The sequence below is a fragment of the Phocoena sinus genome, chromosome 16 (assembly GCF_008692025.1).
Source record: "Phocoena sinus isolate mPhoSin1 chromosome 16, mPhoSin1.pri, whole genome shotgun sequence".
NCBI lineage: Eukaryota > Metazoa > Chordata > Mammalia > Artiodactyla > Phocoenidae > Phocoena > Phocoena sinus.
In genome coordinates, this window is record NC_045778.1 from 53886673 (window position 1) to 53900123 (window position 13451).

Here is a 13451-nt window from a genome sequence, read left to right on the forward strand (position 1 = left end):
AATCAAAAGTTTTACAGACAAGCAAAAGCTAAGAGAATTCAGTACCACCAAACCAGCTCTATAACAAATGCTAAAGGAACTTCTCTAAGTGGGAAACACAAGAGAAGAAAAGGAACTACAAAAAACAAACCCAAAACAATTAAGAAAATGGTCACAGGAACATACATATTGATAATTACCTTAAACGTGAATGGGTTAAATGCTCCAACCAAAAGACACAGGCTTGCTGAATGGATACAAAAACAAGACCCAGGGCTTCCCTGGTGGCGCAGTGGTTGAGAGTCTCCCTGCTGATGCAGGGAACGCGGGTTCGTGCCCCGGTTCGGGAAGATCCCACATGCCACGGAGCGGCTGGGCCCGTGAGCCATGGCTGATGAGCCTGCGCGTCCGGAGCCTGCGCTCCACAGCAGAAGAGGCCACAACAGTAAGAGGCCCGCGTACCACAAAAAAAAACCAATAAACAAGACCCATATATATGCTGTCTACAAGAGACCCACTTCAGACCTAGGGACACATACAGACTGAAAGTGAGGGGATGGAAAAAGATATTCCATGCAAAAGGAAATGAAAAAAGGCTGGAGTAGCAATATTCTTATGAGATAAAATAGACTTTAAAATAAAGAGTGTTACAAGAGACAAGGAAGGACACTACATAATGATCAAGGGATCAATCCAAGAAGAAGATATAACAATTATAAATATATATGCACCCAACATAGGAGCACCTCAATACATACGGCAACTGCTAACAGCTCTAAAAGAGGAAATCAACATTAACACAATAATACTGGGGGACTTTAACACCTCACTTACACCAATGGACAGATCATCCAAAGTGAAAATAAATAAGGAAACAGAAGCTTTAAATGACACAACAGACCAGATAGATTTAATTGATATTTATAGGACATTCCATCCAAAAACAGCAGATTACACTTTCTTCTCAAGTGCGCACAGAACACTCTCCAGGACAGATCACATCTTGGATCACAAATCAAGCCTCGGTAAATTTAAGAAAATTGAAATCATATCAAGCATCTTTTCTGACCACAACTCTATGAGATTAGAAATGAATTACAGGGAAAAAAACGTGAAAAACACAAACACATGGAGGCTAAACAATACGTTACTAAATAACCAAGAGATCACTGAAGAAATCAAAGAGGAAATCAAAAAATACCTAGAGACAAATGACAATGAAAACACGATGATCCAAAACCTATGGGATGCAGCAAAAGCAGTTCTAAGAGGGAAGTTGATAGCTATACAAGCCTACCTCAAGAAACAAGAAAAATCTCAAATAAACAATCTAACCTTACACCTAAAGGAACCAGAGAAAGAAGAACAAACAAAACCCAAAGTTAGCAGAACGAAAGAAATCATAAAGATCAGAGCAGAAATAAATGAAATAGAAAAAAAGAAAACAATAGCAAAGATCAATAAAACTGAAGGCTGGTTCTTTGAGAAGATAAACAAAATTGATAAACCATTAGCCAGACTCATCAAGAAAAAGAGGGAGAGGACTCAAATCAGTAAAATTAGAAATAAAAAAGAAGTTACGACACTGCAGAAATACAAAGCATCCTAAGAGACTACTACAACAAACTCTATGCCAATAAAATGGACAACCTGGAAGAAATGGACAAATTCTTAGAGGGGTATAACCTTCCAAGACTGAACCAGGAAGAAATAGAAAATATGAACAGACCAATCACAAGTAATGAAATTGAGACTGTGATTAAAAATCTTCCAACAAACAAAAGTCCAGGACCAGATGGCTTCACAGGTGAATTCTATCAAACATTTAGAGAACAGCTAACACCCATCCTTCTCGAACTCTTCCAAAAAATTGTAGAGGAAGGAACACTCCCAAACTCATTCTAATGAGGCCACCATCACCCTGATACCAAAACCAGACAAAGATACTACAAAAAAAGAAAATTACAGACCAATATCACTGATGAATATAGATGCAAAAATCCTCAACAAAATACTAGCAAACAGAATCCAGCCACAAATTAAAAGGATTATACACCAATGATCAAGTGGGATTTATCCCAGGGATGCAAGGATTCTTCAATATATGCAAATCAGTCAATGTAATACACCATATTAACAAATTGAAGAATAAAAACCATATGATCATCTCAATAGATGCAGAAAAAGCTTTTGACAAAATTCAACACCCATTTATGATAAAAACTCTCCAGAAAGTGGGCAGAGAGGCAACCTACCGCAACATAATAAAGGCCATATACAACAAACCCACAGCAAACATCATTCTCAATGGTGAAAAACTGAAACCATTTCCTCTAAGATCAGGAACAAGACAAGGAAGTCCACTCTCACCACTATTATTCAACACAGTTTTGGAAGTCCTAGCCATGGCAATCAGAGAAGAAAAAGAAATAAAAGGAATACAAATTGGAAAAGAAGAAGTAAAACTGTCACTGTCTGCAGATGACATGATACTATACATAGAGAATCCTAAAAATGCTACCAGAAAACTACTAGAGCTAATCAATGAATCTGGTAAAGTTGCAGGATACAAAATTAATGCACAGAAATCTCTTGCATTCCTATACACTAGTGATGAAAAATGTGAAATAGAAATTAAGGAAACACTCCCATTTACCATTGCAACAAAAAGAATAAAATACCTAGGAATAAACCTACATAGGGAGACAAAAGACCTGTATGCAGAAAACTAGAAGACACTGATGAAAGAAATTAAAGATGATACCAACAGATGGAGAGACATACTTACCATGTTCTTGGATTGGAAGAAACAATACTGTGAAAATGACTATACTACCTAAAGCAATCTACAGATTCAATGCAATCCCTATCAAATTATCAATGGTATTTTTTACGGAACTAGAACAAAAATTCTTGAAATTTGTATGGAGACACAAAAGACCCTGAATAGCCAAAGCAGTCTTGAGGGGAAAAAAACAGAGCTGGAGGAATCAGACTCCCTGCTTCAGACTATACTACAAAGCTACAGCAATCAAGACAATATGGCACTGGCACAAAAACAGAAACACAGATCAATGGAACAAGGGAGAAAGCCCAGAGATAAACCCACGCACCTCTGGTAAACTAATCTATGATAAAGGAGGCAAGGATATAAATGGAGAAAAGACAGTCTCTTCAATAAGTGGTGCTGGGAAAACTGGACAGCTACATGTAAAAGAATGAAATTAGAACACTCCCTAACACCATACACAAAAATAAACTCAAAATGGATTCGAGACCTAAATGTAAGACCGGACATTATAAAACTCTTAGAGGAAAACATAGGAAGAACACTCTTTGACATAAATCAGAGCAAGATCTTTTTTGATTCACCTCCTAGAGTAATGGAAATAAAAACAAAAACTAAACAAATGGGACCTAAAGAAATTTAAAAGCTTTTGTACAGCAAAGGAAACCATAAACAAGACGAAAAGAGAACCCTCAGAATGGGAGAAAATATTTGCAAACGAGTCAACGGACAAAGGATTAATCTCCAAAATATATATAGACAGCTCAATTAGCTCAATATTAAGGAAACCAACAACCCAATCCAAAAATGGGCAGAAGACCGAAATAGACATTTCTCCAAAGAAGGCATACAGATGGCCAAGAAGCACATGAAAAGCTGCTCAACATCACTAATTATTACAGAAATGTAAATCAAAACTACAATGAGGTATCACCTCACACTGCTCAGAATGGGCTTCATCAGAAAATCTACAAATAACAAATGCTGGAGAGGGTGTGGAGAAAAGGGAACCCTCTTGCAATGGTGGTGGGAATATAAATTGATACAGCCACTATGGAGAACAGTATGGAGGTTCCTTAAAAAACTAAAAATAGAATTACCATATGATCCAGCAATCCCACTACTGGGCATACACCCAGAGAAAACCATAATTCAAAAAGTCACATGCACCTCAATGTTCATTGCAGCACTATTTACAATAGCCAGGTCATGGAAGCAACCTAAATGCCCATCGACAGACGCATAGATAAAGAGGTTGTGGTACATATATACAATGGAGTATTACTCAGCCATAAAAAGGAACCAAACTGAGTCATTTGTGGAGATGTGGATGGATCTAGAGACTGTCATACAGAGTGAAGTAAGTCAGAAAGAGAAAAACTTATATCATATATTAATGCACATAGGTGGAATCTAGAAAAATGGGACAGATGAACCAGTTTGTAGGGCAAAAGTTGAGACACAGATGTAGAGAAAAAACGTATGGACACCAAGGGGGGAAAGGCGCGGGGTGGGTGGGGATGGTAGTGTGCTGAATTGGGCTATTGATATTGACATGTATACACTGATGTGTATAAAATTGATGACTAATAAGAATCTGCTGTATAAAAAAATAAAATTAAATTAGAAAATTTAAGAAAAATGAAAGATCTCATTAAATAGCGAGGAGTTCAGGGAACAATATTCTGAAGGAAGGATGGCCAATAATACTAAACGAAACTTTTGATTGCCAAGGGATACACAAGATGTTCCCATATAACACAAATCCAGACTTAGCTTTCAGTTCCTATTCAACTTTCTCTCAAATTTGGTTAACTAATTATCACAAGGAAAGGTTATCACAGCGGCTATAAATAAAATGTGTAACTATAATATAGAGAACTGTCTTCCCTTATAGCTGGTGAAATTAGTTTTACTACTTTACAGTCAGTGTCATTTGTATATGTGTGTACACAGTGGTCACATACATGGTATATACGAACAGATTCTTTTTTTTTTAACTTTTATTTTATATTGGAGTATAGTTGATTTACAATGTTGTGCTAGTTTCAGTAGTACAGCAAAGTGATTTAGTTATACATATATCTATTCTTTTGCAGGTTCTTTTCCCATAAAGGTTATTACAGAGTATTGAGTAGAGTTCCCTGTGCTATATACAGTGGGTCCTTGTTGATTATTTTATATCTAGTAGTGTGTATATGTTAATCCCAACCTCCTAATTTATCCCTCCCCTCCATCTCTTTCCCCTTTGGTAACCGTAAGTTTGTTTTCTAAATCTGTGAGTCTGTTTCTGTTTTGTAAATAAGTTCATTTGTATCATTTTTTAGATTCCACATGTAAGTGATATTATATGATATTTTTCTTTCTCTGTCTGACTTACTTCACCTTGTATGATAATCTCTAGGTCCATCCATGTTGCTGCAAAAGGCATTATTTCACTCTTTTTTATGGCTGAGTATAGATTCTTTTTTTTAATTATCATGTAATATTATATTAGTTTAAGGTGGACATCATAATGATTTGATATATGTATGTATTGCAAAATGATCACTCAATAAATTTAGTTAACATCCATTACCTTACATAGTTTCAAAGGTTTTTTTCTTGTGATAAGAACTTTTAAGACCACTCTCTTAACAGCTTACAAATGTAAAACACAATATTCTTAAATGTAATCACCTTACTGTACATTACATCCCCAGAAGTTATTCATCTTATAATTGGAAGTTTGGACCTTTTGACCACCTTCATCTCTGGCAACTACCATTCTGCAGAACAGATTCCTCTGATGAAAGAAGAAAGCAACCTTGGTACCCTAAAGAGGTCCACAAATGTCATACCAGGACCCAGGTTTTAACAAGATAATTCTGTTTTCCTTATTCTATTGCCCATCCTATAGCTAAAGGCAGAATTACCAAAAAAAAAAAAAAAAGTGTGTGTGTGGGGTAGTTCTGAATTATACACTATCTGGAAACGTCTCCAGAGTGATTATTCATTAAGCCTTACATCATTCCTATGAGGTAACTAGCTTCATTTATTGGGTAAAAACCTGAACCAGAAAAAAAGTGAGCTGCTTGTACATTTTCCCTTAAGATACCTCTGCCAGGACTCAGTGTCATGAAATTGCTCTGAGGTGAAAACACATGGTGTAGAAACCCAAAGAATCTACAGAAACAAAGACACAACCCCAGAAGAGAAGGACAGCCCAAGACGCTTGGCCCTCCTCAACCCCGTAACAGCAGCAGCCGGCACTCACCGAGCATCTGCCATCCACCTGATGTTTACCCACAGTCAATCACTGACTCCTCATCACAACCCTGCAAGGTAGGTATTACTACTGTTTTGCAAATGAGAATGTTGAGAAAGAAAGGTTAAATAATTTGGCCACAGTAACAGGGCTATTAAGTAGGGGCAATACGATTCACAACCAGGACTAATTGGTCCCCCAAAGTCTAGCTCTTCCCAGAAATTCTCCACCATGTCTCCCATGTAACTGGCTATCTCTTAACACCTAATAACAGACCTGCATTACACTTGGTGCTTTACACACATGACACTATCACAAATAACTACTCTGAAAGCTATGCCCGTTATATAGATTAGAAAATGAGATTTAGAAAGGTTGATACGGCTTCCCATGGCCACAAAAAACAGTGAGTGGCAGCATGGAGATTTAATCCAGGTCTCTCAGGCTTTTCAGTCCATGTTTTTCCATTTTTCATGCTGCTTCCAAAAGTTCTTTCTTTGTTTTCTAGTTATTTCACACATACTAGAGACTCTATTATTGGTGATAACTATCACCTCTTCCATCTAAGGGAAGATTGTGATAGACCTATGAAACAGTGGTATTATCCTCATCTTACAGAGGCTTGGAGAGCTTAGGGAACTGGATCAAGGTATAGAACCACCGATGGCACAGCCAGAACTTAAGTCCAGTCTACAGACACCCAAGCGTGTACTGGTAACCAGTCAACTGTGCTGCCTCCTGGACACTGCTACCTCCACTAACGGTGGAACAGAAACTTCCAAACAAAAACCATTCAGCCAAACCTTAACCTGTTTACATAATAATCTTTTCCAAAGAATCTAAACTAAACAAACGAATAAACAAAAACAACAATTCTCAACATGAATAAGAAACTAATTGTGGTATGGAAAATAAAAATAGTGCTATACAGAATTACTAAAAACAGGAAAGTAAAAAAGAAATCAATGAGGTAATAAATTAGATTTTGAGGAATAGTCAAAAGAACTGAAATCAGATACTTGAGTTTATTTTGGTATTCCTGATCAAACGACAGAAAGTAGTTTCTTAATTTCCAATTACTGCATTTTTCTGATTCAGAAACACTCAAAGATTTACTCATGATGTTCCAGGAAGTTCAGAACTTACCACACATTATCCCTAAGGCTGTGCTAAATACCGCCATATATCCAAAGTAAAATGATGTCTGAAATAAGCCATACATCCTGAAATAAAACCAAAAAATTATATATAGTATATCCATTTTTACTTTAGACATAAGGCCTAAATTCTAGTATTTAAATGACAAACTTAGCTTCTAAAACACAAAATGAAAAAATGTCTCCACTTACTTTGTTTTGAAAAAATAGTAGTAAAAGGAATACATGTAAACATAAATTGCAGTTGATGCAGCAGAGAGAAAACTTGTCCATTGCCTGAGGAAAAAAGTAACCCTTTTGAATGGATGGCACTGAAAGATTTTAAAGCAGACTTTTATAAAAATATCCTTTAAGATTCTGTATATTTAAAAACAAATGCATGTACAAATGTACAATGGCATTTAAATATATCAACGAGGAGAAAGCCTAAGAATTGGAAGGAGAGATCCTAAATTTTGTCAAATTTACTATTATAAATGACCCTAAATAAACCATTTCCTTTTTCAGACCTGTCTCCTAGTGTTTAAACTAATGACCCTCATTAATACCAACAAAATTTTTTTTGACTGATATTTTTCCTCTAAAATCATCAACATTTTTATAATTGAAAAAAAAATCCCTATACTATCTTAAGGAGGAAAATTTCTATACAGATCTTTTACTCCACTTGATACACTTCAAATGGAATCTTATTTTAAAATATTATGGTCCCCAGAGGTTCTTCCCAGAAATAAGTACTCACCACCTATAATCCTCTGCATTTAGTAGAAAGTATGTGCACACGATGGTCACACAGACGGTCACAATGCACAGGATGACCAGCACCAGCATCATGAAGCCATAGACATAATAGATCTTATACGCCCAGAAAGATGTGAAGATGAAATACCTAAATACAACACAACGAAGACACAGTTTTCTAGTCTTTATTCATGTAGCTCACACTGCTCTTGCTAAATCTCACTTGCATCTTAGTTCTCACTTTTTTCTCACTTAAATCTCAATATTTTTCTTTCAAGTAACTTCCAACAGTTTCCCTTACCCCCTTTTCATTAAGTCATTTAAAATTCTCTCAAAAATATTTTCTTAGATAATCTTTCAAGAACAGACTCATTAGTAGGGTAGGGTATCCATCTCTAAGCAAACTATATAAATTAGAAGCTTAAGGAGTATACTGTGGAAATGAAAATAGCTAAAAATTCTTATTTTTTAAATAAAGTCAATTTCCTTGTTCTTTCATTTTTTTCTAGATACAACACTTTATAAACAATGTATTTTATATTTTATAAAACACCCTATTAAATTTAAAAAAGGTTTGATATAGTAATAATGTATAAAATTAGGAAAATAAAAATAATTAGGAAAAGAAAGCCTTTGGAAGCTTCATGCCATTTTCACAGTACCACAAAAGAAAGGGCATTAAGATTTTATACCAAAAAAAGACCCTCTACTCTAATTCCATTACACAAGCCATAGTTAAACAAAAAGCGTGTTTTTTGTTTTTTTTTTTGCAGGCCGTGGGCCTCTCACTGCTGTGGCCTCTCCCGCTGCGGAGCACAGGCTCTGGACGCGCAGGCCCAGCGGCCACAGCTCACGGGCCCAGCTCCTCCGCGGCATGTGCGATCTTCCCGGACCGGGGCACGAGCCCGTGTCCCCTGCATCGGCAGGCGGACTCTCAACCACTGCGCCACCAGGGAAGCCCCAAAGAGGGTTTTTTAGCCTCTTTTCTCTTTCTTGTTCCCTTCTGCTTGTTAGTTACCTTATTCATCACCAATTCTTTCAACAGATATTTACAGAGGCCCTATACATATCAGAGAAGCAGTGAGAACAGAATTGAAGACCAAGTCTTTACTCTGAAGGAGATTAGTTCAGTGGGAACTAGTAAAGGGGCTATCATGACACCCAAGTGCTTCTCCAATGCACCTAACAGGGGCAACTTACTGGCTTGGCTGGGTGGGGCTCTGGGGGTAGGGAAGGGTGGTGAGAAGAATCAGATAAGGCATGGTGGGTGGGGAGCTAGAAGAATATTCCATGCATTGGAACAGCAAAGGCAAAGGCTCACAAAGGAATTCACTGTATTTAGAAAGACTCAAAGTAATTCAGTATGGCTAGAACTTCAAATGAACTGTGAGAGATAAGAGATGAGGCTGGAGAAGAGAACAGGGCCAGATTCTATATTATGAAGGTCTTTATTGACTATGTGATGGGGTTTGGACCTTACCTCAATGAAAATGAGAAGTCTTTAGCAAATAAGTGACATGATCAGACTGATACCTTAAAAAGACCACTGTGGCTACCAAGAGGAGAACAAGTGTGAGGGTGGTCAAAGCAGAGAAGTTAAAGATACAGCAGAGTGGCTACCAAACGGAACAGAGTACCCGAGAAAACAGGAAGAGATGTGATCCACAAGGTAGTATGGACAGGGTAGGAAGGAAAAAATAGTGGCAAGTCAAATCAGGGTGAGGACACAAGTCAGAAAGTACAAAAGAATTTCTCGAACTGGTTTTTATTAAACCATGAGCTAGAGTGACATGCTCTCCAATCCCTCTAAGGTGCCGACTAATACCCACAGCTGGCAGGTGACCCCCAGGAGTGGCCCAAATCTATGTCAGTTGTCCTTATTTGTGTAATTACACAATTTAAATGTCACATAAAGAAATAAACACAATAGCTAAAAGAATTATGATTTCTATGAAAATTATGTTGAATACTTTGGAAAAATTCAATAAGGTGAGCCACTAAAAAACAAGTGATAAAACTGGGCGTGGGTGAGACAACTATAAAAGACTGGGGGACAAATGTACAAATCTAGAAGGATTCTGCACTTAGGATACTTCAGACAGGTCTTTACATTCCTGCTCCACTTTAAAAAGTTTGGAAAATACAGAAGATGCATTATGAATTTCAAAGGTAAAAATGATGGAAACGTCGACTAGGTACAAAGGCAAGACCTTGGCTCTATATTTTTTTAAAAAATCAGTGAAAGATGTACCTTTAGTTGTTTTAAGTTAAAATAAAATGTTATGTATGTATCTTTTTTTAATAATTCCCTTACATGAGCCAACTTTTTCAATTAACCAACTGTCAGATTCAATCACACCTCTTAAGGAGGCATCCACTGTACAGGAGAGAATCAGCACTGGGGCGTCCGGAAACGTGTAAGGAAATTTTGAGTAGTCACAATGACTGGCATTTCATGGGCAGGATCCAGAGGTGTATGACTGCAGTTCTTGAAAAAGTCCCATACAAAGAACTGTCTCTTCTAAGATGCCAGAGCACTCCCATCAAGGAACATTGGAACACAGGCTGAGAAAAGAAATGCTTATATTTTGCAGTGGGGAACCAAGGATGCAGATATGAAGCATGGTAACTGGGCACAAGATGGCATATCTCCCCCCCCAAAACACATACATAATTCCCAGCACTCCTATGGGCCTTGATGGAAGAAGACTAGGAATGAATGTGTATCCAAAGATGTCAGGATCTTGACTAACTGGTAGGTAATGGTTTACCTAGTTCCCTGGCCCCTTAGAAATATTTTAAAAATAAAAATCAGTAATTTCTTATATCATGTAGCTGATCAAAGGCTGGTCTGACATGTATGCATTCTCTAGCATGCATGCTTTGATTTCTAAGATCTCCTGTTTGGTGAGAAAGGTCTAGAACACAATACAAAAACAGTATAAGCTTCACCTGAATATTTGAGAACAAAGCAGAAAACCACTTTTTTTTTTTTTTTTTTTGCGGTACGCAGGCCTCTCCCTGTTGCGGCCTCTCCCGTCGCGGAGCACAGGCTCCAGACACGCAGGCTCAGCGGCCATGGCTCACAGGCCCAGCCGCTCTGCGGCATGTGGGATCTTCCCGGACCAGGGCACAAACCTGTGTCCCCTGCATCGCCAGGCGGACTCTCAACCACTGCGCCACCAGGGAAGCCCAAAAACCACCTTTTGACAGACTACATAGACCCCTTTCTAGAAGCATGGACTTAACAAACTAACTCTGTTAGATGCCTGCCCATCTGATGATTCTACACCTATCCTAACTCCTAAATTTTCTTATTATAATGAAATCCCCCAAAACATAAATACATTGCAAAAACTTACATTTCAATAAAGATTGAGCCAAAAGGTAAAATTCCTCCCAGGCAAACAATAACGGCAGGCTCCATGAACCTGGAAAATATTAAAATTAACAGTAAACTTCTAGTATGATTTCCACATTATATTATATAAACCCTGATAATAGAAATCAGATGCTTGGTACTTAAAAATAATCTAAAGGATAGAAACAAACCAGTAAACAGAAAACCAAAAATTCAAAGAGGCACAATACTGAGAGGGGACTTCAAATTAGCCATAGGTTATAGTCAAAATTCTTTTGGGCATTAAAGGCCGAAATAAGAACTTGTGGAACACAAATACTTGCGACTGGCAGAACTCAAGAAAAACTATGAGTATTTGCTCTTGTTCTATACTTTTCAGTAACTTCTAAAAATTTTCGTCATTTACCTTACAGAAAGCCATAGGGAAAGAAAAGTCTTGAGACCACCCCCTGCATCTGAAATAATGTTTCCCAAATTGTGGCCTTGCCAATCTCTTTGCTCATGCTTTCCTTGGCTCAGTAACTTGTTCTCCTATGAATCACACAATTAAGGTATTATGGGTTCTGAGTTATAAAAGGAGTTAAAGAATGAATAAAAAATAAAATTCAAACCTCATTCATTCACTCAACACTTACTGATTGCAATCGGTAATTCTCCACCTGCAATGCCTTCCCTTGTCTCACGGTTCTCTCCTGCGAGCACTGACTCAAGTGTTCGCCCCATAAAGCCTTTCTCGGGTCTCCCAAGAAGAGGTGGGTTCTTCCACTGTCTCTTGAACGTAACTCCATGGCAGCACTTACCACACTATACTGTACTGTCTAATTAAATACCTCACTAGATTATAAACCCTGGCATGCAGAAGCTATTCATCTAGGTATTCCCAGTGTCCAGCACAGTATGTGGCACATAAAAGATAGTAAACTACTATTCCTGAAATGAACAAACTACAAAACTGAGAAGAAAATGAGTTTGAGAGCCGAAAAAAAAAATTTTTAAGTCTAGTCTTCTTTCCTCCTTTTATAGAAAGCCAAGATCCACAGAGGTTAAAAATGACATGCCCGCCAGATCTAGTATTCAGATTTTGGTTCCCATACAACTATATAAAGAAAATGAAGAGACACGCGAGCCTTCCTACACCTAAATGTGACCCATGGTTATTAGCAAGGTCGCGTGTTGCTCCTTCCTCTCCTTCACCAGCCCTAGTGACCCAGAGGAACTTTTGTGATTTCTATGCTTTTCCTTTAACCTTATCCTCCCCAGTAATGGGTAAAGGAACAAACGTTAGGCTATCAATGAGCCTTAACAGTCTAATCTTGATTTGAAGATAAAACTGACTTTAAAAAACAGACTACAGAAGTTCTCATAAGCACCAATCCTAGAGAAAAAGAACATGGACAATTCCTAGGACTAGAACAGATCATTCTCCTTTATACTACGGGGCTATTTTATTCAGCCTCCACTTCTGCAAATGTCTACATACCTCCAAGTCTACAAAAGACTATATAATTATTTAAACATAAGTTATACTTACAATATAGCAAAATATCTAGGAATGGAGGCTTTTCAATATATATCCCTTATTATGAATATGAAGAGTCTACCATATAGCTATTCTTATGAGATGGGGAATAAAACAAATGTACAGTAAGACTGTTCTATTTATGTCTGCAAGTAAGAATTAGGAAAATAAAGAATGCAGAATAGCATAAATCAGCACTAAAACGTTCAATTTACTAATTTTATTTTATTTTATTTTTTATTTATTTATTTTTGGCTGCGCCATGCGGCACATGGGATCTTAGTTCCCTCACTAGGGATCGAACCCGCACCCCTTGCAGTGGAAGGGTGGAGTCTTAACCACTGGACTGCTGGGGAAGTCCTCAATTTACTAATCTTAAAAAGCAAAACATATAATGAGTTCACATTTTGTTCAAATTTGAATTATGAAAATTAGAAATATAAACATATTAGTAACATCTCATTTTATGTCCAAAAGTTGAAAAAATACAAACCATCTCAAGTTAAAAATCCATCAAGAATCACTATTTCAAAGCTGAACGGTCAAATGAACTATAAACTATGCTTACACTATTGCAATAGAAGAATCGCTTTAGCTGTTAAACAGAAATACCTGTCATCCTTTGTCAGGATTAAATCTTGAATTATGGGAGATCCTCA

At 37.3% G+C, this 13451-nt stretch overlaps 1 protein-coding gene across 2 annotated transcripts in view; it reads right to left on the reverse strand.

Moving 5' to 3' along the window:
* The window catches only part of TM9SF3 (transmembrane 9 superfamily member 3), a 76957-nt gene that overhangs the window by 8941 nt on the left and 54565 nt on the right, over positions 1-13451 (reverse strand). Inside the window, exons 11-14 of one of the 2 annotated variants that reach the window (XM_032608294.1) lie at positions 11275-11343; positions 7914-8060; positions 7364-7447; positions 7161-7237 (exon numbers count right to left, since the gene is read on the reverse strand). In XM_032608294.1, coding sequence (XP_032464185.1) covers positions 7161-7237; positions 7364-7447; positions 7914-8060; positions 11275-11343 — 377 coding nt within the window. The remainder of the gene's footprint in view (positions 1-7160; positions 7238-7363; positions 7448-7913; positions 8061-11274; positions 11344-13451) is intronic. The other variant, XM_032608295.1, reaches the window with a different exon arrangement.